We start from the raw sequence: 25,210 nt of genomic DNA on the forward strand, positions 1-25,210 counted from the left end.
GGTCTTACCCCACACCGGTTCCTGGGAGCACTTGAGTGTCGCCCAAATGTCCCTCAGGGGCATACCTCCACCTGGCAGGTTCTGGGGATCAGCTCTACTGCTGAGCCACGGCCTCCCACCCTGCTCTGGAGTTTGGCCAAGCAGGGCAGGAGTAGGTACTGTTTCCATGGCTGCTGAGATAAAATACCACGAAGTGCTTTCCAACTACAGAAATCTGTGCTCCCATAGGCTAGGAGTCTGAAATCAGATGATGGGGCCGAAAGCAAGGGGAAGCCAGGGACGAGTTCCCTCAGGGGACTCTCAGGAGAACCCTTCCTGCCTCTGCCCACTTCTGGTAGCTGCTGGTGTCCCTTGGTGGCCACATCACTCGAGGTGCTCTGTCTGTGGGGAGGTCATGTGGCCTTCTCCTCTGTATGTGTGGAAGTCTCCCTCTGCTTTGGGCAGGGCTGGGTGGAGAAGGCACCCAGTGTGTAAAGACACTTGTGGGCATATAGGGCCCATCCAGATACTCCAGGATGCTCTCTTGTCTCAAGATCCTTAACTCAGTCACAAAGGCTCTTTTGCCATATAACGTGCTAGAGATCGGGATGGGGACTGTTAGCTGACCACAAACGGGGAGAGAGGGCTGGATGGGGCAAGTCTCTGATCTGAGCCTGACTGGGAGGACAGAGGGGGGTATTCTGGCAGACTCTAAGAGAAAGGACCTCGGGGCCGTTCACTGCTGTACCCAGGCAGCCTGGGGGCCGCAACTCCTCCTAGAGTCTGACTCTGGGAGGGAGTGGGAAGAAGGCTTTAGGGAAGAGCGGCTATGGCTCAGGAGTCAGGGGTGCAGAAAAAGTGGGCTCAGACAAGCAGGAGTGAGGCCGTTTCTGACCTAGTGGGATCCAGAGGCTGGCCTTGGCCACCATCCCGGTGGCTCTAGCACATCATTCACTGAACTTCACAGCCAGAAAGGATGACAGAACTTCTCTTCTCTACACTGCTTTTGAGGCTTAACAAAAGCCCCAGGCCCAGCTCTCATGGGCCCAATGGGTCTCTCCCTGAGGCTCAGTTACCACACATGAGTGATGGGTCCCCATCCCAGCTCTGTCTCAGGTTTCTGGGTCATCAGACCCCATACCCACACACCAGCCAGGGCCACAGGCACCTCGGACTCAACACACCAAACTGGAAGCCAGCTCTGAGGCAACCGGAAGCTCTCTGATGTCTACCTCTCCCCCTCCAGTCACCCGGTTTCCTCTCTCCGACTGCGTGGCTCAGCCCTGCCTCCATTTCCTTATCCTTCTCCACCTCCTTGTTGCTGCCACTGCCTCGATCTGCTCCCCACTCAGACAATGGTGGGCCTTGGAAGATGCATACCTGATCTTGCCACGAGGCAGCATGGATTCCTCCTTGTTCCTGCTGCTCCTGGAGGAAGCCTGCTCTTCTCCCTCCCTGCTCCTCCTACCCTCAGGGACTCGCCCAGCCCCTGCTCACATCCCACCCACCAGTAATGCCAGGTAGCCACCCCCTTCCCAGCCCATCAAGGGACTCTTACTGCTGGCTCTTTACACATCTTGTTACACAGGGGAAATCGAAACCAGGGTTGGGGTCCCTGGGTGGCTCAATTGGCTAAGCGTCCGACTCTTGATTTCGGCTCAGGTCGTGATCTCACAGTGTCGTGAGTTCAACCCTACGGGGGCTCTGCTCTGCCAGCACAGAGTCTGCTTGGGATTCTCCCTCTCTCTCTGCCCCTCCCCTGCTCACGCTTTCTCTGTCTCTCTCAAAATAAATAAATAAACATTAAAAAAAAAAAAAAAAAAACAGGGCTGCAGTATCTTCAAGATAACATTGGCAGAGTACAGATGAGCCCCTAGAGCCTATAGCTAATGCAGGATCAAAGGAAAATTCATTGCCTTAAACAGTTGCATTAATAATAGGAATCAAAATGAATAAAGCATTTAAGTGAAATTTAGTGCAGGAACAATCAGAACAATCAGGAAAGCAAGAGGAGAGGTTCAGTAACAACTGAAGGAGAGACTGATCAATTTGAAATCAGAAAAACAGGTCAGAAAATGTTATTCAACTGCCTACAGTGTAAATGAAAGAAGTGTGAATACACAAAAGAAGAAATGACAATGGGGAAATTAGCTAAGATATAGAGACAGTTAAAAGTATAAAAAACCTGGGGCGCCTGGGTGGGCCAGTCAGTTAAGCATCTGCCTTTGGCTCAGATCATGATCTTGTGGTTTGTGAGTTCAAGCCCTGAGTCAGGCTCTATGCTGACAGCTCGGAGCCTGGAGCCTGTTTCAGATTCTTGTCTCCCTCTCTCTGCCCCTCCTCAGCTCGTGCTCTGTCTCTCTCTAAAAAATAAATAAACATTAAGACATTTTTTTAAAAAAGTATAAAAGATCACTCACCTTCGTCCAAATAAAGCTGGCAACTTTGATAAAATAATGTCCTTACTTTCTAGGACAACGTAAGTAGGGTTGCCATATGTGGGACATACTCATACTGAAAATATTGTTGCTTATCTGAAATTCAGATTTAATTGAACCTCCTATACTTTTATCTGCTAAATCTGGCAACCTTAAACATAAATGACAAACAGATCCAAGAAGGGGCAAAGATCTAGATGTGTCAATGATCACTGAAAAAATTAAGAACATTGCAGGAACACTAGCCTACCTCAAACACCCTTCTAGAAAGTTCCTCAGGTGAAGTGCGTCCTGCCACTAAGGCCAGAGACCTGTCCTGCCAGTTAAGCTTCCACAATGAGGAGCAAGAAGGAAAATGTCCACATTCACTTTATGATGCTAGCAAAGCACTGACCCCAAACCTGCCAAAGCAAGCCACAGGCCAATTGTGTTTATGAAACTCAATCCCAAGGTCCTAAAGAAAGTATTAGCAGGGAGAATCCAGCAACACATTAAAGCAATAACATGTCCTGCCTATCTCAGTGGTGTCGACACCAGCACAGCCAGGAAGGTCTTCTCTTGGTGTGAGTGTTACTCTTACCTCTTATCTTTCACCCAGGGAGAAAAGTCACAGGCTTATTTATCTCCATAGAGACTGAAGGAGCATTGGACAAAATTCAACACCCATTCTTGATTAAAAAAAGACAAAGCGCTCCTGGGTGGCTCAGTGGTTAAGTGTCCAACTTCAGTCAGCTCATGATCTTGTGGTTTGTGAGTTCAAACCCCATGTTGGGCTCTATGCTGACAGCTCAGAGGCTGCTTTGGTTTCTGTGTCTCCCTCTCGGCCCCTCCCCTGCTTGTGCTCTGTCTCTCTCTCTCTCAAAAATAAACATTAGAAATCAATTTTAAAAATTAAGTAAACAAATCCACCAAATTTTAAAACAAATTATAAGCATACAGCTGTTAAACATGCAGCTGTTAAGCATATGCTGTTAAAGCAGCATGTGAATAAAGCTAAGAAATCAACCACAATACAAACTCCACAGAGAGATGTAAATAAATACGGAAATCTTGTCTCTAGCAGACAAGGGGCATTTCAAAGCAGTAAGAAAAAGATTATTAGCCATACCTATCTGACCAAATGGGTAGCCATCTAGGCAAATAATGAAGGGGGATCCCTGCCTTTTTATTTACATCAAAATAAATTCCAGTCAGATCAAGATTTAAAAGTAAAATCATATAAATATAAAACAAAATACAAAAACAAAAACAAAGAAAACCACAGGGGCGCCTGAGTGACTCAGTCGGCTAGGTGTCTGACTTTGGCCCGGGTCATGATCTCGCAGTTCGTGGGTTCGAGGCCCACGTTGGGCTCTGTGCTGACAGCTCAGAGCCTGGAGCCTGCTTCCGATTCTGTGTTTCCCTCTCTCTCTCTCTCTGCCCCTCCCCTGGTATTCTCTGTCTCTCTCTATCTCTCAAGAATAAATAAGCATTAAAAAAAATTTTTTTTTTAACACAAAGAATACAGGGAAATTTATTTATACTCTTAGAGTGGGGAAAGCCTTTTCAGGCATGGCATAAAATCAAGAAGTTGTGAAAGAAAAAAAAAAACAACAAAAAAAAAAGATACATTTGAACACAGAAAAAGTAAAAATTTTGATGTGGAAAACATCTTAAAAGACCAACGGACAGTTGCAACACACGAATGGCTCTAAAGAGTATAGTGCCAAACAAAATAAGTCAGAGAAAGACAAGTGCCATATGATTTCTCCCATGTGAGGAATTTAAGAAGCAAAACAAATGAACAAAGGAAAAAAAAAGAGACAAACCAAAACACAGACTCTTAACTCTAGAGAACAAAAGAGTGGTTAGCAGAGGGGAGGTAGGTGGAGGGGTGGAGGAACTAGGTGATGGCAGGAAGGAACGTGCTTATCGTGATGAGCACAGGGTGATGTATAGAATTGTTGCATCACTATATTGTACACCTGAAACTAATATAACACTGTATGTTAAATACCCTGGAATTAAAGAAAAATCTTAAAAATAAAAAATAAAAATAAATTAGAAAAAAACAGGGAAAAACTTGGGAAAAATCATTTCAGTACAAAAAATATAAGGGGCTGGTTTCTTTAATATTTAAATACTTAAATACTTAATATCAAAGAGCAAGTATCCAGTAGAGAGATGCACATTAGACCACAGAAAGAGAGCTACAAAGGGCCGCTTCAACATAGAAAAAGTTGCTTAACCTCACTCATGAGTAAGCGTGGCCAATAAAAACAGTGAGACCCCCACAGGGACAAAGTAAATAACTCTGCTCAGAAGGCTTCCTCTGTGAATTCTTCCCACCACTGATGGAGGGAAACACATCAGTCTTACACAAACTTCCAGAGAACAGAAAAGAGGAAACATTGCCCAAGGCTTTAAATGAGGCCAGCGTCATCTTGAGAACAAAATCTGACAAAGACATTTCGAGCAGTGAAAAGTAGAGGGTGATTTCATTCATGAACAGAAATGCAAAAGTTCCTAAATGAAAGACAAGCAAACCAAATCACTCCCAATTTGGGTTTATTCTGGGAGTGCAAGATTGGTTGAATATGAGAAAATCAAGCAATGCAATTCATTGCGCTAATAGCCTAACAGAATAAAGAAAAAAAAAAAAAGGATTGACCATCTCAATACATGCAGAAGAGAGTTTGATAAAATTTCCCAACTTGCACTCACAATAAGAACCCTTAGTAACTGTAAATTGAAAAAAAAAACCTTCTTAACCTGATAAGTCACAGCTGCAGAACCTTACAGTAAACATCATACTTCATGGTAAAACACAAAAAGCCTTTTTTTTGAGATGGAAGGCTCAATCCCTTTGAGACCAAGATAAGCATGGCCAGCTTTCATCATTTCCTTTCATCTGTGTAAGTTTTCACCAGTGTAATAAGGTGAGGGAAGAAAAAATAAGGCATAAAAATTGGGAAGGAGAGCATAACGCTATATAGCTGCTCTACAGATAAACCATTAGAAATAGGCGAATTTAACACAATTGCTGGAATCAAGGAAAATACACAAAAAACCAATGGTATTTCTACATACCAGCCACAAATTATTTTTTTTAATAATTTTTTTAAATGCTTACTTATTTTTGAGAGAGAGAAAGACAGAGTGCAAGCAGCAGAGAGGCACAGAGAGTGCGACATAGAAACCGAAGCAAGGCTCCAGGCTCTGCGCTGTGAGCACAGAGCCCATCACGGGGCTCCAACTCATGAACCATGAGATCACGACCTGAGCCAAAGTCAGACGTTTGACTACTTAACTGACTGAGCCACCTAGGTGCCCCAAAAAACATCTTTTGGAACAGAAATCATAAAAGCATAAACAAAATCAAAGCCTAAAAATGAAACTAACATCAGTATGCAAGGTCTCTACAATGAACATTATAAAATAGAATCGAGAGAATATAAAAAAACCTAAATAGGGGCCACCTGGGTGACTCAGTTTGTTGAGAGTTCGACTTCGGCTCAGACCATGAGTTTGAGCCCACATTGCATTTGTGCCAGCCTGTCAGCACAGAGCCTGCTTCAGATCCTTGGCACCTCCCGCCCTCCCCATCTCACTCTCTCTCTCAAAAAATAAATAAAGCATTTAAAAAGACCTAAATAAATGGAGAATTATACTATGTTCATGGACTAGAAGGCTTAATGTTGTGAAGATGCCCATTCTCCCCATATTCATCTATAGAGTCGGTGCAACCCTAATAAAAATCCTAGAAGACTTTTTTGTGGAAATTGGTAAGCTGATTCTAAAATTCGTACGGAAACACCAAGAACCAAGACTAGCCCAGGCGATTTTGAAGAATAACCTAAATGGAGAACTCACATTACCAGATATCAAGAATGAGCTACGCAATTAAGTAATTATATAACTGGTAAGTAAGGCAATTTGGTATTGGTGAGAAGATAAACTGGGCAATAGGACAGAACAGAGAGTTACCGTATCTCTGATAGAAGGTTCACAGCAGTGCAGAGGGGAAAGGATGCTCTTTCAACACATGGTACTGAGCAACTGGATATCCACGTGAAGAATGTGTATCCTGACCCCTCCTACCTCACACCGTGCGCAATCTATTCCAGATGGCTTGCGGATCTAATTATGAAGTATGAAGCAATAATGCTTTCATAGGAAAACATAGGACAGCTTTGTGACTTTGGAGTAGTCAAGTGTTCTTAAACAGCACGTAGAACTGACTATAAAAGAAAAACCTTGATAAACTGGACTATATTAAAGTGAAGAATTTCTGTTCAACAACAGACATCCTCAAAACAGATAAAGGCATTAAAACAGCAACTCACATAGTGGGAGAATATTTACAGTGTTTACATCTGACAGCAAACTCTTATCCAGAAAAAAGAATTTCTATGAATCAATTTGAGAAATTCAGGTAACCCAACAGAAAACGGGCAAAGGACTCGAATAGGCACCTCACAGAAGAGGTGCTCCAGATGGCCAATGAACGTATGAAACGTGTATTGCTTCACTAGTGTCAGAAAAACGCAAAATCAGTTCACAGTGTGCTGCCAGAACATACCTCTCAGAGTCACCAAAATGAAAAAGACTGAAAATACCGAGTGTTGGCACAGATATGGCAAGATGGAACTATCATACGCTGCCAGTGAGAATGTCAATTGGTAAAATCACTTTGGAAAGTGGGTATTATCTGCTGAAGCTACCACACACGTAGCTCATGCCCAGCAATGCTGCTCCTGGGAACATACCCAACATAAATTTATATATGTACGCATCAAAAGACACATACAAGAATGTTCACAGCACTAGCCCTTATAGCTCCAAATTGGAAACCAACCCAGTGTGCCTCAGCAGGAAAACGGATAAACAAATTCATTTGATGGACTAATACTCAGGAAAAAAAAAGTCAAGTGCAGCCTCATACCTCAACATGATTGAATCTTTTAAACATGCAAAAAAGCCAGACATAAGAGAGGATCTGCTCTATGATTCCATCTATGTAAATTACAAAAACGCTCAAAACTATTTTATGGTGTGAGAAATCCGTGGCTAACCTGGGAAGGAGGGGGAGGGCAGTGACTGACAGAGAATGGTGGCGGGCCAAGGGTTGGTACTGTGCAATTTCTTGACCTGAGTGGTAGTTAACTGGGCATGTTCACTTTGGATTAATTCATTGGGCTGTACCCTGAGCTTTCTTGCCTACAACTTAAACTTTATTTATCAGGGTTCCATCAGAGAACCTGCAACTATGGGAGCTGGCCAAGGAGTCTCTGTAAGGCTGTTGTTTTCCACCTGATGTTGGAGCTGGAGGTCCATGTGGCCGAGCGTCTGGAAGAAAAGGTGGCGTTAAGTGGAGGAGAGGATCCAGAACTAGCTGGTAACCCAGGAGTTGACTGGAACCCACACGGACTGGCTGAAACCCAAGACCCTTCTTGTTGCCAAGGGCGATGAAGATTTCCTGCAGAAGCTGGACCCCTTTGTCAGACATCTGGCCCAGGAGTCGGGGAAGCTCAAGGTGGCCTGAGGACAAGTGGAACAGCTGCACCCATGACCTCTGCTGGAGCCGACAAGCTGAGTCAGCAGATAAGCCCTGATGAGTCTGAGCTGTGAACAACGTTGCTGATTCATTTCCCCACTGTAAATCTTTCATGGAAATCTCTCTTGTGGTCCACCCTGCCTGGAAACACACATGGGAGGGAATTCTGGGAATGTCGTTCAGGGAAAGCTCAGTGGGCCTCGCAACACGTTTCGTCTATCTGGCAAAGAGCGAAAAATGCAAAGGCTCCTTATGCTGATGAGGGTGTAGAGGACTAGGCTCCGTCAGTAGGTTGGTGGTGTCAACGAGCACAACTCGAGGCACAACTCAAGGAGGAAAATGCACGCACTGCTGAGCCAGTCAATCCTCTGGTGTGAATTTCTCCTCTGAGTCAACCTGAACTTATTTACAAGGCACAACAGTGTTTGTGGAAGCAAAAGACTGAGCACAGCTTAATGCCCACAAACTGGGGACTCGTTAAGTAAACTGTTCTGTTTGAATTTTTTATTTTTAATTGTAAAATACAGAAATACATAACGTTAATCACCTTGACCATTTACAAGTGGCCGGTCCAGTGGCATTAAGCACATTCACACTGCTATACAGCCATCCCCCTCTCCCATTTCTAGAACTTTGTCGTCTTCCCAAACTGAAACTCTGTCCCCGTTAAACACTAACTCCCCGCTCCCCCTTCCCAGTCCCTAGTCCCTAGTAACTTCTGTTCTACTGTCTGTCTCTGTGAATTTGATGACTCTAGGAACTTCATATGAGTGGAATTGTACAGTATTGTCCCTTTGTGCTTGGCTTATTTCACCAAGTATTAGGTCTTAAAGCTCATCCATGTTACAGCATGTGAATAACATGCCACTATATGGATGGACCATATTTTCTCTACCCATTCACCCATCAATGGACATGTGGTTGCTTCCACTTTTTGGCTATCGTGAATAATGCTGCTATGAACATTGGTGTATCTGTTTGAGGTGGGTTTTTTTGTTAATTTATTTTTAGTTTTTGTTAAATTTATTTATTTTGAGAGAGAGAGAGTGCACAAGCAGGGGAGGGGCAGAGATGGAGAGAGAGAGAGAAGCCCAAGCAGGCTCCACATCGTCAGCGCAGAGCCTGATGTGGGGCTCGAATTCATGATCTGTGAGATTGTGACCGGAGCCAAAACCAACAGTCAAATGCCTAACTGACTGAGCCACCCAGGTGCCCCTTCGTGTCTATAGTGTTTATTTTCAACAGTAATGAAAAGTGTAAGGCCATCTTTTCGCACCTCTGCCTCTGGTGTATAGAGAAACCAACGGCTGGAACAAATGGACCCCAAAAATGTATTAAGGTTTAATCACAAGTTTATTCCTTGTTCCGGTAGCAGTACTGGATGGTAGCAGTTCCGGTGAGCAGGTCAGTGACAGAGGGAGAGGGTTCCCTGCCACATGCTGGGGACCCACTTTGTCCCAGGGCCAGGGCCACCTTTGCATCAGAGGGAGCAGCAGAGAGATCCTGGAAGGGTACCAGTGGGGAGTGTTATGGTTCAGGCCTGGAAGTGTCCTGCCCTTTTCTGCTGGCTTTGCACAAGCTAGAAGTCAGTCACGTGACCACCCCCAATTGCAAAGGAGGCTGGGAAATGTAGTGCAGCATGCGGCCCTGACGAGGCACCTGGGGGGTTGTGGACTCCTCTGCTGCTAGTAGGCACCTACTCAACTTCACTCCCCTAATGGCTTTTGTCCTTTTAAGTTCGGCTGAAATGGGACTCCTCCAGGAAGCACCTCTTGATCTCCCACTCCGGAGATGTGCTGCACTGAGCACCCCTTCCCCTCTGAGCAGCCACTGGACTGTGAGCTCTAAGGACAGAAGTGGTGCAGAGTAGGCCCTCAGTCACCCCAAGGCTTGTGGGAGGAACCAGCCTGGCCAAGGAAGGGGTCCTGCTCCCCACTGTGCTGTATCTGTTCCTTGGCCCTGAGTTAATGGAAGGGCAGGAGGAGAAGCAGACACTTCCCGCATCTTAGTCCTGTGGCCCCTGCTAGGGCCCGTGGGCTTATGTGGTTCCCACTCTTGTGAACACCTAGGCCTGGCTCTGGCACCCTTTGCTCTGTCCCTCAGCCCAGGGGTGTTACTGCCTCACCAGCTACTTGACTTCCTGACTCTCCCATCACTTGTTTCTAAGTCCCTGGATTACTGCCCCTGCCCCCCTCTGCTCCAGAGCCCGACCAGTACAAAAGGTAGGGGACTGGCCATTGGGTTCTGATGCCCTGGGACTGTGGTTTGGGGAGACCACTTCTCTGAGGCAATGGTTCCCTGACTTTAATGTCTCTAAAGGAAGTCTGTGGGGGCTATGGAATCTTCCCCCTCACACAGGCCCAATAGTACCCGACTCCCTACAGGCCCCCGGGAAAACCCATCAGGTGTTGGGGCTTCCCAGCCTGGCCTGTCCCTGGCACTGGGAATTCCTGATGTCTGGGGCCAGGGCCACAGACAGGGCACCCCTTCTCCTGCTGGGGAAGGGTGGAAGCGGCTCTAGGGCCCAACCTGGAGGGATGAATGAAGAGTACAAGAATGTAGGAATGCAGAAATGTCGGGAAGCCCAAGGGAGGCCATGTTTTACTCTTAGGATAAAGCCCAACCACCATTGCCTGGTGAGAGAAGCGTCACTATTCTTCAGACCAGACTCCACTTCTCTTCCTCTGAGCCTCTGCCCAGGCTGTTCCTCTGCCTGGAATGCCCTCTTTCACCAATCACATCTCTGATAATTGACCTATGCTTTCAGGCATGGTCTGGGAGTTGTGAAGCTGCACCTGCCCACCCTTGTGTGCCTGCTCTCATAGGTCCAGGCTGCTTTGACCAGGAAACTGACCTGTCATCCGCTGACTTGTGCCTGGCCGAGCCAGCCTGGCTTGGCACAGGGACACCCTGAGGACACAGGTCGGTGGGAGGCCAGCCTTGCTTTGCCTCATCTGCAGAGGAAAGTACCTGCCCGGTGGCCAAGGGGCCAGCCCTCAGCCCCACCCTGCCTTGAGCTGGAAGCTGGGAGACGTGGGGTAGTAGGGAGTAGGGCCTGAGAGAGCAGTAAGCGTCCACCCCATCCCCCTCCTTTAGTCTCCTGGGCACCTCCCCAAGGATATCCCCAACCCCTCACTCTCATCTCTGTTCCTTTGAATGTACCCCATTGTGCACACTTGCCTCCCCCAGACGGCACCTGCCCCTACCACTCAGGTTTCCCACCTTTGCCCAGGACTGTTGGCCAGGAGCAGGTCTAAGAGATTGGGGAGGCCGGGGTTCTGGCCCCGGTGGTCAGTGTCAACTGGAAAACCTGTGCTCCTGAGACTGGGGGGTGACTTGAGAGGCCCTCCCAGCAGAGAGAGATGGCAGAGGTGGGCTTGCATGAGCCTTAGCCAAGGTTTCAACAGCTGGCCCAGCTGAAGAGCAGACACAGACCGCCCTCCCCTAGGACCTTGGGTAGCCTCCACCTCCCACCTCTGTTCCTACCCTCTGCTGCCCCCGTGTGGCCACTATCAGCACTGCATGTTGCAGTGAAGGGGGCCTCCACTTCCAATCACCTCTCGCCCAGGGTTCTACATTCCTTGGGCAAATTCCCCCAACCCCCACCTCTCAGCCTGAGCCACGAGACTGGACCAGGGAGCACCAATCTCCAACCCCACCCTCCACTGTGCTTTCTCTGAGACCCATGATACAAGCTTGACCCTATCTGGCCTAGGCCCTCCCATGGCCCCCACTCAGCACCCTCACCACAAAGAGGGCAGCAGTAGCAGGAGGCCTGTGCTCCATGACCAGTTCCTGGGCACTCCTGGGTAAAGTGCCCAGGGACCCAGAACATGGGCTCTGGTCGGGAACTACCAGTCACTGCCTTCAGGGCGATGCTGGGGCAGGTGACTGTGCTGGCCCATCCCAATTCCTGGGTACCCGGCATGGCATCCATGATGAACCCTTTGCAGACACTGTCCTTTGTCCTCAACCCACAAAACAGACACTGTTCGCAATCCTGCTTTTCAGATGGAGACAGGCTGGAGAGGGACATGCCCCAGGTGGCTTGCCAGTGGATGAAGGACTCAGATCTGGGTTGCCCTGGGTGCTTTTGACCCCACAAGGCAACCATGGAACTCTCTGGAACTGGAACTGAAGCACAGCATGAGCACCAGGACACAAGGGAGGGGGCACCACAGGTTTGTTTTCTCCTGGTACAGGTAGGGGTGGTATTTCAAGTGACATTCCAGAACGGTTGGAATTACAAGCCTGGAGTTCAGAGTGACTCTCCACTAGGGTGTGCTGAGACCTCTCCACACACTGAGCCTCTCCCACTCAGGCTGGGGCAAGTTCAGCAATCAAGACAGCTGGGCATTAGGGCTCCCGTGTTGAGGCACCAGGTCTCAGTATATCAGGGGTCAGGGTCATCAGACACGGGATCTGAGGTACTGGCATTTGAGTTTCAGGTGCCGGAGTACTGGGTCTCTAGCAACAGGTATTAGAATTCAAGGGTATGGAGTCTAGGGGCTAGAGCACCAGGTGTTGGTCTCGGGAACTGCACGGTTAGAGCCGGGTGTCCAGGTCTGAGGTGACAGAGCAGGTCACCAGTCCTCAGGTCCATGGGCATTAAAGGCTCAGGCATCGGTTGTCCAGGGTCCCAGGTGGATGGTGCTAGGGATTTGAGGAGCAAATTAGTGAGGTGCATGTTCTCAGAGGTTTGGGGCTTTCTCCTCTGAGGTTGGTCTTGGATCCAGGGTGGCCCCATGCGGCTCCTGCTGCCGGTCAGATGTGCTCCCCTCAGGGCTGTGAACCCCAGCTGGCCCTGCAACAGAGACATTGTCTAGAGCAGGCATAGAGTCTTAGGAGAGCCAAGGAGGGGCACGGACCAGGGTCCTGCTGGTGGAAACCCAGGTCTGGGTGGGTGGGGTCTTACATGTTGCTCTTCCTGCGGCGCAGCAGCACGTAGACGAGTGCAACCAGAGCCACCACTGCCAGGCCTCCAAAGATGATGCTCAGCAGCACCGCGTAGCTCCGTCCTGGCGACAGGGCAGAGCAGTGAGGGCTGCCCGGGGGGGGGGGGGGGGGCAGGGGGGGGGGGCTAGGGGGGCCAGGTGGGCAGGACATCCTCACCTGGCTGGCACACTGGGGTGGGCCTGGACCAGGTGCCATCAGCTTGGCAGGTGCTGGCCTCTGCCCCAACCAGGCTGTAGCCGCTATTGCAGTGGAAGTGGACAGTGGAGCCCATCAGGTAGCTGATACCTTCCTTGAGCCCGTTGGGGGGCGGAGCTAGCCAGCCACAGGATCTCACTGGGGAAGGGGACCAGAAATAGACCACAGGTTTAAGCCACTGGCTACCCTGCCCCCTGGCAGCTGCCAGCCTAGGAGGCCTTGTCCCAGTGTAAGGTGCCCACCCCCTTGCCTGTGCCCCCAGACGCCCTCACCAGGCTTCAGGCTTTGCACACGATGCTGGTGCCACTGATGGGCCATCCGTGTGGCATTGCCCACACTCAGGCTCCCAGTGGCCATTACATCAAATCTGCAGAAATGGTTGTCCCCACACAATTCAGCAGCCTCAGTCGCCTGGCTGGGGTTGGGGGTGGTCTCCTCGGGGAACAGGGGCTGAAAGGTGTGGTCATGCTTGGGCTGGTACAGGAAGTTGTTAACCAGGAACCAGGAGTCATAGGTGAGCAGGGAGGAGGCGTTCTCCACGGCCCCTGGGGAGACACGCAGCAGGTCTTGCTGGTGGTCAAGAGTCCGGAGTCTCCCCCCTTCACTTCCACTGACTGTCCCCCCACCCCCACCCCCAGTGTGTGCCTCGTGGTCACTCACAGTCGGCCCCAAAGCGGAACAGCTCTCGGGAACTGGAGCTGAGGGGCAAGACCTTCCCATTGCGCAGGGTGAAGTCATCCGTGGGGTCATCATTGAGTGTGCCGAGGAGGCCTCGTGTGTGGGTGAGGAACTTCTCGGGCAGGAGGACAGCCACACTCAGGAATGGACCCTGGACACTGACCTCCAGGCCAGCCCCCGATGACAGCATGATGGATACGCTGTCCCCGGCAGCTGCCGACAGGAACATACCTGGGCACAGTGGAGTTGGGGTCAGCGTTGCCCACTGAGGGTACCGTGCTGGGACTCCACAGCCCCAGAATGAGTGGGTCAGCATTCATGGGCTTTCAGGGAAGGGGAGGGCGTCCCCAGGGCCTGCTGGGACACCCTCTCACCCCGTGCCGACACCTGTACTGGGACCCCCACACCAATATGAAGGGCCCAGGCTCTGAAGGGACCCCTCATGCCGAGGCCCTGCATGTGGGGTCACCTGTCAGTCCTCGCTCCTTGAGGAGGCAGCAGCCATGCCCACCCCCACCCTTCCTGGGGGTCCCTGCACCCTCAGCAGCAGCAGGGCCCATCCCAGGTACCCTCCCCCCCAGCCGCAAATCATTTCATTAGCTCAGTTCCTTGAGGGAGCACCACCAGGGAAGGCGGTCGGGCAGGTGGCTGCTCCTTAGCCCTCAGGGCCAGCCAGTGTCCTTGACGCAGGTGATTCCTATCACTGTAGCGTCCAGCTCCAAGTCCTACTGTCCTGGCGGCTCAGGGTTCTGACCACATGTGTCTGGGGCTCCATATGAAAGCATGAGATCAGACCAGGTCCCCTGGCTACACCTCACTATCAGAGGCCTAGAGCCTCATCTGCCCACAGACAGCCGTGGGCTGGGGGCATGTGTCCACTATGCCGGGCCCCTCAGCGTGGGGTGCAGGGGTGGGGCTGACTGGTGTACCACGAGGCTGGGCACAGTGGGGACAGCATGTGGATCATAGCGAGAGGCCTCCATCCCTGCACCCGTGCTCTGAACCCCAGGGCCAGCGAGAGGGATGGCGGCTCCGGCGAGAGGGAAACGGCGTGCAAGTGGCCCGCTGAAGCTCCCGGGCCATCTCACTCACCATTCAGGTCCATCCAGCTCTGCTCGGTGAAGCTGAGCACCTCCTGGTTCAGCAGCACTTGTAGGACCCCTGCCCCGCCAGCCAGCCGGACCTCTACCACGTCCGAGTTGCCCTCCTGGACAGCCACGGCCGTCAGCCCTGTGCCTCGGTCCCGCGTGCCTGGGGTGGCAGGTGCAGAACACTGTCTGCTCAGCTCCAGCCTCCCTCCCGGGATGACCCTGAGCCACCCAGGGCCCACGGGCCCCGGCCTCACCCTCAGGCGTTGTCCCGGGCTCGGCCCGCCCCTGCACCCTTAGGTTGGTCAGCGTCGCCTCCAGCAGCACGTACTCGCCACGCCCATTGAACGTGAAGTTGGCACCATCGAAAGTGATGAAGTGTGGGTCCCCGAAGGCAGAGGCTGGGGAGAGCAGAGGGTCAGGTGGGCCTGCCTGGCCTGGCCCTGCTCGGGGCCCAGCCGCGGCTGGCACCCACCTAGGCGCGGTGGCCGGTAGCTTCGACAGTCACTGGAGGGCCGTCGCCGCATGTATCGGGAGCAGTCGGGTGCCCACAGACAGCAGTGGTAGAAGCTGATGACATCGTAGAGCCAATGGGAGAGACCAGGCACACGGGGTGGTGTGCGGAATGGGGGCGCACCCCAGTCGTGGCCACGGTCCGGGGTGCTGCCGCCAGTTGAGTCAGCCGTCAGGAGCTGTGTGCCTGCCGCCGTGTAGCAGCACTGCTGGCCAGAGGCGTACCGGGGGCTGGGGGGGTGGGGTGGGGGGACGGGTCAGGGCTGCTGTGGGGACCGTGCCCCACAGCCCTGCCCCCTGCCCCAGCCTCCCACTGCGGGGCTCACCTGGCTTGCACGGAGCGCACGCAGTGCACGGCACCCGGATGGTAGGTACACACGCTGCCACGCTCAATGTCACAGCCGTAGTCTGTCTACAGAGCAGGATGTTGCTGTCACCGGGGCTGGCCTCAGGCTCCGTCAGCCCCTCGCTGGGAGTCAACCCCTGAGGGCCCTCGGACCCCAGCCGCACCTCCCAAGGGCCTCTACTTCCCCACCCCACCTCCTGGGCGGGTGCCACCGTGCGTGTAGTGGGGACAGCTGGCCCCACCTGCCCCCAACATCTCCCGTGCCCTGACCCGGGTAAGGGCTTACATGGAAGCGGCCAGAGTCAGCCTGGGCCTGAGCCAGCGTGCAGGGGCAGTCAGGCAGCTCCTCCAGGAAGTTGGGCAGTTGGTCCTCCAGCTCCTCCCAGGCCAGGCACTGGGCGCGGGCCCAGGCCACAGGGTCCTCCTGGAAGTCGTCACCCAGGTGCCAGGCTAGCGCGTGCTCATTGCTCCAGAGTGCGTGCACATCCCTGCAGGGGCCACGCACTCACTGAGGGCTGCACCCACCCTCCCCACCCCCAGCTCTGGCTTCCCTGTGCAGCACAGGGAGGAGCCGCGGACAGACCCGCCAGCCCGTCCTCTTCATGGCCGCTGGCCCTTACTTCTCTCCCGCGTAGTATTTGCTGTTGATGATCCGAAGTGCACCCACTTCCCATCTCTGGTATTTCTGAGGTGCGGGTTTTGGAGTGAAGGTGAAGAAGCCGGAGTTGGGGATGTTTGTGACCAAAGGGTACAGGTATGACCACTTTGCTGTCCACTCCCCTGAATATGGCTTCCCTGAGGGAGAAAAGGCCTTTTTCAGCGCTGGGGCTCCTCCAAAGAGCCCCGAGGCAGAGGAGAGACCAGTTCCCTAGCACGCACAGGGCAGCCTGACAGATGGACAGATAAACAGATGATTCCCATAGGAAGGCCTGCCCTGCTGCTCCAGCAAGGACCCTGGCTCAAGTGACCACCATCTCCTCCTCCCCCACGCTAGGGTCACAGCCCATGCTCGAGGCCAGGCTAGCAGTCCAGGGGCTTGGAGAGGATGGGCGGAGCAAGCTTTTCTGTTTCCCAGAGCTGGGGATGTCCATACCTGCTTCCCGGAGCTGGACCCCAAACAGCTAGGGATCCCCAGCCTCCCCTCCCCCACCCCACTCCCACCCAGTCCCCTTTCTTGCCTGTACTTTTCTTGCTCGAAATCCCCACCTGGGATTTGGCCCTACCTGGAATTCTCTTTCTCCCACCTCTGCAAGCCCCAAACTCCCAACCCTACTGGCCTACAGAGCTCCTCCGTCAGTCCAGCCATTGGCCGGCCTCACCTGTCTCCTCATAACCCCACAGCTCGATGGTGACAGTCTCCGTGGGCAGAGCCGAGGCTTGCCAGGTCAGGGTGAGGTTCCCTGTGGTGTCGGCAGTGCCATAGTATTGCCATTGCGTCTCATTCACCAGCTGGCTCTTCTCTGTCTCCGACACTTTGCTGGGGTGCACTGGGTGGGAGGGGAGGGGTGAGCGGAGGCCCGAGGCCCAGGGGCTCTGAGAGCTGGGGGTGCCTCCCAAGGATAAAGCGTGGCAGTCCCATTAGAGCAATGACTCCCCCAGACCCTCAAGTGAGGAAAGGACAGAGGCCATGGGAGAGGCTGCCCTCTGTTGCCCAGGTCTCCACCTGGCTTCCCCCGTCCCCTGGCCTGGCTGGGGACTCCTGAAGCCCCCACTCCCTCTGGGCTGGGTCCCCTGTGTGGACGTCAGGGGGTGGGGAGAGGAGCTGGAGAACCCACGCCCCTGTGGTCGGGCGCGCCTCCAAAGGGACTGGTTAAGCCAGAGAAGCAGGGCATGGTTGGCAGGCAAGGTGTGCATAGATTAGCGCTAGGGAAAGTCCCTGTTGGGGAACCGAGGCCCAGGAAGCTGGGGCTCACCGGCCAGCCAGGTGCCCGAACGCGGGAAGGAGCGACCATTGTCCATCGAGAGTGTGAAGGGGATACGGCCCGTCTCATACAGCAAGGGTGACACACAGTGCACATGTCCAGAGGAGTCCACGTGCCCGAGGGTCTGGATGCTCTCTTTAAACCTGTGGGGGGCCGGAGGTGGCAGGAAAGCCTGGGCCAGGGTGGGCTGACCCTCTCCGAGGCCTGGGCTCCTGACCTCCTCCCTGGGGGACCCAACCAGCCAGCTGTCCCTGGGTCCCCAGCATGCAGGGAGCCCCTCGGGCCTCCCACCTGCAGATCACACCATCAGTGGGGTTAAACCAGTTGAGGTGCTGCACTACAAAGTCCTTGCCACCCATCATAGAGCCGGAGTAGGGCGAGATTTCCAGGCAGAAGTCCCGAAAGTCCGAGCAGCAGGTGTTCAGGCCGGAGCAGGTTGGGTGGCAGGAGCAGAGCCCATCCCGGTCTCCACAGCGGTGGGAGCAGGTCCCCTTGGCACCTGGAGGAGAGGGAGGGCCCTGAGTGCCTGGCTGCCCCACGGGCAGGCCTCGAATTTATTTTCCTGGAGCCCATTAGAGAGAAGCATCCCCAGGAGAATGCCAGCCGGGATCGCACTACCCACCAAGGGAACACAGTGGAAACCCACAGGGCCTGTGGGGGAGGGATTCTTGGTACAAATGATCTAGCAGTTGCCTGAATGATTAGCTAGAACAAGAAGAGATAAGGGGAAATGTCTCTAGACAAACTTTTGCAGTATCAAGAGGAGCCCCCTGGGCAGGAATGACCTTCTGCCACCAAGTCCTGGAAGACCACAGCCTCAGATGGCCAGCAGTGGCTGAGCCCTTGACGTGGGCGGGGGACCCTTCTCTATTCACTGAAGGGTCAATAGACCGAGCCTGGAGGACAGTCTGGGGTCTGGGAAGGTAGCTACTAAGAGGCCCATTGGAGGCCTGGCAAGGGCTGATGTCCGGGCTTGGCGTGCTCCATCTCACTTCGCCAGGCAGCACCAGCTCACCGACCGTGGCCCCGGAAGGAGCCCCACCCTTAAGGGAGAGGGCAAGGGGTGCTCCCTTCCTCTGAGGGGAGTGGAAGGACATCTCCAGCAGAGGGCCCAGCAGGGCCAGTGTGAAGGAGAAGCTGGTTTGGTGTGGGGCTGTGGACATCAGGCCTAGGCTCTTACCACCGTGGGGACCTATGACAGGGCCATATTTTCAGGGAATCCATCCCTCTGCGGCGGGACGTGGCTGGGCAGATTGGAGGGTGGAGACTGAGCTGGGGTACAGATGCCAAGGCAGGATCACCCGTCCCACCTGGCCTTTCCCTGTGACCCTATCAAAGAGGGCCAGTCAAGGGCTGGGACTGGACCTGAGCCACCCCAGTGACCCCATTTCACCCAGTGCAGGGCTTGGCACTCGAGAGCATCAATAAACATTTATTGACGGAGGGAGGATGTGATGGCCCAAGGGAGTGGGGGAGGAGGCTGAGTGATGCCAGTAAGTGAGATAAGTGGCAGAAGGGTGGTGGCTTTTACCCAAGATGGGAGATAGGGGTGGGGTGGGGGGCTGGGGAGCCTGTCACTTCCAGCCCAGTCCAGCCTGAGGCTCTGGAGTAGGAGCTTTCCCCCAGATTTCTCAGGTTCAGCCCCACCCTAATAAGGACCCACAATCCTTCCTCTTGCCTGACAGGGGGCTTAGTGGGACTGGGGGTCCTCCACGTGTGAGCACATCCTCGTGCAGGCCAAGGGCTCTCCTGAGCCCACCACTCTCCTCTAGACCACTTCCCTCCCAGGCAGCCAGCACCTCCCAGCTCCTAGCGGGTTTAGGGTGGGCACAGCTGACTCTCCATCCTGCCAGCAGCCCCTGGACCCTAGGATCCCCAGAATTTCTTCTCACAACCCCCAGTACAGTCCCAGATGGCCTGACAGATGGAGGAGGCTGAGCAGAGGGGTGTCCGCCCTGGGCCTGGCTGCAGCAGGCAGACAGACAGACGGACAGAGGCAAGAAGGGCAGGGTCGGGGCGTACCTGCTGCAGGCCCGGGGCCTGGGCCTGGGACTGTCGCCAGCAGCAGCAGCAGCAGGGCCCAGAGCAGGAGGGGCAGCTTCATGGTGCGGCCTGAGTCTGCAGCCTGCAGCGCAGCAGTGGCTGGGAGCCTGCAGGCCGGCTCACTCCCCACTGGCCTGGCCCCGCCCCGCCCCGCACACAGCGCAGCCGCCCCGCCCCGTCCCGTCTCGTCCTGCCCCGCCCCACCCCACCCCACCCGGTTCCCCTCTCAAAGTCCACAGGTGCCCTCGTGGGCTGGTAGGGCCCAACCTGCGCTGTTAGCACATTCCTGGCCCGCCAGCCCAGGACGCGGGGGAGGGGGCCCGAGCCTCCAGCTATTGGACCTCTCTGGCACTCGGGGATCTGGATGTCCAGAGGCCACAACCCAACCTAGACCACCGGATCCCACCCCAGGTCAAGCCCCGGGGCGGGCGGCCAGGGTGGGGCTCCGCTGGGGATGGGACTTGGCCCGGTGGGTTAGGCCCGGTGGTCCTTAGAATCTCTGGATTCCAGCACCCTGGGGGCCCTCAGCCCCAGATCTCCCAGCTCCCTGCCTCAGCTTCCCTGCCGGGAGCAGGTAGTCCCAATTCCTCCCCCAAGCCTGGCAGGGAGAGGGAGCAAGTAACTTCCTGCTGATCACTGGCTTGTGTGGGTACTGAAGGAGGGAGGGGAGGAGGGGATCCCTTTCTGAGGGAGGGGGCGAAGGCTGTGGGAGGGAGCCTGGCCAGGGCAGGTTAACAGTGGGGTTAGAGGCTGAGACCAGAACCCCCTGGTCTGGAATCCCCGGAGTGGGGCTGGCCTATGAAACAGGGCTCCAAACAGGGCAGGGAGACTGGGAGAAGAGCCACCCAACCCCGCCCACCCCTGGTAGTCATTCAGAGAATTTGCATTATCTTTTCAATGTTCTCCCTTCTCACTGTGCAAGGAAGGAAACTGAGGTCCTGGTGTGGATAGGTGGGATCACTGGGAGAGGCTGCAGTGCTGGGCTAGGCCCCAGGCAGCTTCCTGGAGAACCCCCTCCCGTCCCAGGCCTGGGACTCACTTGGACCCTGCCATCTGGGCTGGGTGTCCAGACCGACAGACGGTTGTCTCCCCAGAGGCAGCTTCTAAAGGTGTCCGTCCAAAGGGGATACATCCCCAGAAGAAGGGAACTGAAGCTGGTGGGGGCTATGAGCTTAGGGCCATCCAGCGACCCTCCTCAGCTCCTGCGGTCTGGCCAGCCTCCCTTCCCTGGGCAACCCCCCTTCTCATCTGGCCTGCAGTTTCTCTGGAAAGGAGGCTCCTATAGGCATCAGGGAAGCCAGCTGGGGTGGTCAGGAGCTACATCTCCCAACTTGGTTGCTGGGAGCTCACGGCACCTCTCTAGGTGGGTGCTGATGGTTAGTGCTGGGGCTCATCCCAGGCCCTGGGGCGAGGGTGCTCCTTGTGGCACGTCAGGGGAAGGAAGAGGATAGGAATGATTCCAGGATGGGTCCCAGGTGTCCTTGGGGGTCTGAGAGCCAGGAAGCACTGGGAGACTGCTGCGTTATTCCCAGAACTCTTTCTGGGCACTCCGGTCTGAGAAGAAGAGAAGGTAGGAATTTGGGGAGAGGGGCATCAACTGAGTAACCGCTACCCCTGCCCTGCCCTTGCCCGGCAAAGAACCTGGGTTTAGGGACGTTTTGGTGAGGACCTCCCCAAGGCTGCTGTGCTGCTGTGTCCCCATGATGGCTCTGCCAGCCTTGGGCTGGGGATCCTGGCAGTGCCCAGCCCATGAGGGGCACAGGGCAGCAAGGAGTGTCCCCATCTCCATCCTGGACAGCTTTTCAGGGAGACCCCTGGGGGCAGGGCCAGCCCAGAGCTGTGGGGGGTGACAGCTGGGTCCCCAAGGCACTGAGGGGTTTGACAGTGTAAAGGGCAGGTTGCGGCCCCTGCAACTTGTGCCTCCCCAAAACAGACGTACTCAGAGCCTTGAAAGAGCAGAGCCAGCATCGCGGGCTTGCATAATGCTCTGCTGTCACCTTTAGAAAATTAATTTTTGAACAGGAGCCCCAGTTACATGTTGCACTGAGCCCCACAACTGCATGGCCAGTTCATTGGAAGGCAAGTGTGCTGGGGTGTAAGTACCGTCCCTGCCAGCCCCACCTCCCACTTCCTGACACTGACCTTGCCTCTCAGGGGCCTCTGCATTGGGCGCCCATCACAAGACAGTTTCTCGGTGAGGCCTGGCACGACCTGCTCCCTGCAGCCTCCTCCACCCACCCCTGCCCATATTCCAGAGGGGCACCCCCCGACACTGAGCCCTTCGGGGATGCTCTTGAGGCCCCTTCCACGCCCGACTCCAGTCCCACATAGAGGGTCTGCCCTACTTGGCCTGTGCTCACTTCTCCACACTGACTCACTGCCTGCCCAGCCCCTGCCTGCTCCTGGGATGCCCAAGGGCTGGGCCCTGATCTATGGGGAGAAGGGCCCAGAAACCCTGGACAGCAAGCCCCCGGGGTTGAACAAAGAGGCAAAGACAACTGTTCCATCTTTATTAGAAAAGAAACCAGAAAAAGGGAGTGGGGCGAGCCCAACCCTAAATGACCCCTCCACTATGACACAGGCAAAGCCTGGCTCATCCGGGCATCAAGGTGTGGACACGGCCACCTAGGCTGGGCGTGGACACGGTTATACAAAGTCAACGTCTCATAGAAAAGGTTGCGAGCCCCGCTGTGCGAACTGCGGCTGTCTTCACGTGGCCAAGCTTGGCCTCTTCCGGGAGCCCATGTGGTGGGGACAGACCACGGCCCAGGCGGGAGGGGAGGATACCGCAAGGGAGGGAGGCTGGGCGGACTGGGGTCTATGTGGGGAATGGTGCTCTGCCTGGGCCCCGTGCAGCTGAGGGGCTCGGGCCAGGGGGCGGAGGGACGGCCCCACGCTTTAGATGTCCATGTAGTCATCATCCTCGTCCGTCTCACTCTCCAGCGAGGACTCCTGGCTTGACGTCTCCAGGACCTCCAGGGCCGGCTGGCACAGGCTCTCCTTCCTCACGTTGGCGGCCGACTGGGCAGATAGGATGGCCGACTGCACACAGAGCGGGCAGGGCACTGGTCAGGGGTGGCCCAGGCCTGGCCCCAGGTCCCCCTATATAGCCCATGTCCCACCCATGCCCCCCACTTGGCACCCGTGGTCACCTTCAGCTTCTGCTTGGTCTCCTCCGAGATGCTGCCTTTGGGCGAGAGCAGGGTCGGGGTGGGCGGCGTGACGGTGATCTCAGGGGGGAACTTGGTGGCAGCTGAGGGGATGACCAGCTTTGGCATGCTGGGGAGGAGGCGCGACTTGGCCCGGCTGGGCTCTGCCTTGTTGGGGGGGCCCTCGGGTGACTGGGCACTTGCACCACTGGGCACCTTGGAGCTGGTGACTGTGGGGTGGACAGTGGGAGCTGAGCCTTGCTCACAGTCTCCTGGGCCTGCCTGCCCCTCCTTGGCTTGGGCCTCAGTTTCCCCTCTGGAAAACAGAGGCACCCAGAACGCCTCCTCCTGCTGCATCAGGCCGAGGGTGCTTTCTCTTGGCCTTCTGGTCTGTGCTGGCTGGCAGGCTCCAGGCTTCCTGTGTCTGCCTCCGCGACTGCCCAGGTCTGGGGACTGGGACTCCCCCCGCCCCCGCCCAAGGAGCACAGTGCACTCTGGGAGTCCAGGGCCTCGGATACAGGCAAGCCCCTGGAGCAGCCCTCCAGACGCCGTGCACACATTAACGGCCGCATCCCTGCAACAATCCTAGGATGCTTGTCCTACTGGTGTCCACACCACAGGGAGGATACCGGGGCCCGTCGCCAGTCACTCAGCTAGCGCCAGGGCGTTCACTTCTTCACTTCCACTCCCGCTCCAGGGCTGCATCTCCCAGGAGGCTGGAGGCAGCACTTCCGGGGCTGGCAGCCTCCGTGAAGCTGCAAGAGCTAGGGGCCGCCGGGCCGGCCTGGCTGGTCTCCACATTCCTCCAAGGTCCCATGGCTTTAAAAGCCCATGCTTGGCTTCCTCTGGCTGGTACCAGGCCCTACAGTCCTGAGCAGGGTCAGTGAGATCCCGGACCCTGAGGAGTCCCCAGGGGGCTGGCTGGTTGGGAAAGGGCTCTATCCACAGGGATGACTAGGACATGGACAACTGTCTGGCCAGGCTGGCCACCCCTCTGTCTGCCCCAGACTCCTCCCCCCACATGCCAACCCCTCTCTTGGCCCTGTCTGGGGGCCTCCTCTCTGGGACTCAGCGGCCTCAGCTTGGGCTGGCCACCCGCCCTCGCTAGTCTCCGTGGAGCCAGAGGTAGAACGAGGGGGTCTCCACTCTGGGCCTCCCTGCCCAGCTGCCTCTCCGCTGTGCTTTAGCATGACTGGGTCCTCCCCGGGCCCTGCTCTGCCTGCTGGTCACCCTGTGACGCCCTCCACCCTTCCAGGTGAGGCCCACCCTGGCTGCTCCCAGCTCGTCTTACCCTGGCTGCAGGTGGGCTCGGCGCCTGTCCGGGGCGCAGCCTCTGGGGGCCAGCAGTGCGGCTCTGCCGAGGGGCTGTCAGGAACAGTCTTCACCTGCTCACCGTGCAGTGGCTCCTGCAGCGTGAAGCCCGTGCCCTCTGCCCCTCCGGCCAACTCTTCTCCCTCTGTGGGGACACAGGAGGGCTGCAGGTTACAACCCTCACCCAGCCTGCAAGACAGGGCCCCTCCCTCCTGCACCCTGGGACACCTGGCAGGGGACCCGGGCCGAGGCAGCTCGCCACCCCCACCAGGGGACCGGCAGGGGCTTCTCTAGAACAACTGCATGGGTAGGGCTGGGCTGGTACTGGCAGGAAACCGCTCAGCCCCCCGTGGACGCTGGTGTGGCTGGCCTACCACCTGGGACCACTGTGTACCCGACACGGTAGGGGCAACACGGGGGACTGTGAGGCCCTAGCCCCCTCAATCAAACACTATCACAGGACTTTAAGAGGTGGGCTCATGGGCTCTTCCCACTAGCTTACTGGAGTGGTGCTCAGAAACATGGTCAGGACCCAAAACCAAACCAACCAGCTAAGACCAAAGCGGACAGAGCGGTGTGCTGGCACCATGCCCTTCCGCCAGGCCACACCTTCCCTGGCATGAGGCAGGGGCCGGGAACTGGCCTCCCTTGAGCCAAGGCCTGATGGGCCTGAGGGGTATAGGCTGAGCCTATGGCCGCCAGCCAGGCCGTTAGTCAGCATCGGGCCACCAGCTCCCAGCCCCCCAGGCCCTGCCTCCAGTGCCCTGCAGCTCCTCCCCCCGCATCCTGCCTCCTCATGCTCCCTTCCTCCCCTCACTCCCCTCTTCCTTTTTATTTGGGCCTAGATGGCCATCACCCCGCAACCCTTCTACTCTCCCACTTTCCCACTGAACCCTTCCTTCCCCTTCGCCAGCAGGTAAAGCCCCACCCCCGCCCCCACCCCAGCCTTGACAAGGCAGGAGTGACAGCTCCTGGGACAGGGACAAAGATTGGGCCACTGAGCAGCCGTGGCCTCCCCACTGTTGGCTTCCAGCTCCCAGAGGACAGAGCATTCCC

At 55.4% G+C, this 25,210-nt stretch overlaps 2 protein-coding genes across 6 annotated transcripts in view; both read right to left on the reverse strand.

The window, feature by feature from the left end:
• Positions 1 to 12,121: 12,121 nt before the first annotated feature.
• On the reverse strand, positions 12,122 to 19,804 carry SUSD2 (sushi domain containing 2). The gene is made up of 15 exons (XM_030337024.1): positions 19,674 to 19,804; positions 17,943 to 18,150; positions 17,643 to 17,794; positions 17,049 to 17,216; positions 16,350 to 16,524; positions 16,016 to 16,217; positions 15,710 to 15,795; positions 15,346 to 15,614; positions 15,128 to 15,271; positions 14,875 to 15,033; positions 13,765 to 14,013; positions 13,377 to 13,649; positions 13,066 to 13,242; positions 12,869 to 12,971; positions 12,122 to 12,757 (listed from the first exon to the last, which is right to left on the reverse strand). Exons 1-15 carry the CDS (start codon positions 19,753 to 19,755, stop codon positions 12,733 to 12,735), a joined length of 2,472 nt encoding a protein of 823 aa, XP_030192884.1. The 5' UTR covers positions 19,756 to 19,804; the 3' UTR covers positions 12,122 to 12,732.
• A 2,386-nt stretch (positions 19,805 to 22,190) lies between these two features.
• CABIN1 (calcineurin binding protein 1) overlaps positions 22,191 to 25,210 on the reverse strand; it is a 153,550-nt gene continuing 150,530 nt past the window's right edge. For all 5 annotated transcript variants that reach the window (XM_030336043.1, XM_030336046.1, XM_030336045.1 and 2 more), the window contains 3 exons: positions 24,135 to 24,299; positions 22,847 to 23,073; positions 22,191 to 22,736 (listed from right to left, as the gene is read on the reverse strand). In XM_030336043.1, the coding sequence (XP_030191903.1) occupies positions 22,593 to 22,736; positions 22,847 to 23,073; positions 24,135 to 24,299 (536 nt within the window). In that variant the 3' untranslated portion in view covers positions 22,191 to 22,592. The remainder of the gene's footprint in view (positions 22,737 to 22,846; positions 23,074 to 24,134; positions 24,300 to 25,210) is intronic.

This window comes from Lynx canadensis, chromosome D3 (assembly GCF_007474595.2).
Source record: "Lynx canadensis isolate LIC74 chromosome D3, mLynCan4.pri.v2, whole genome shotgun sequence".
NCBI classification, from domain to species: domain Eukaryota; kingdom Metazoa; phylum Chordata; class Mammalia; order Carnivora; family Felidae; genus Lynx; species Lynx canadensis.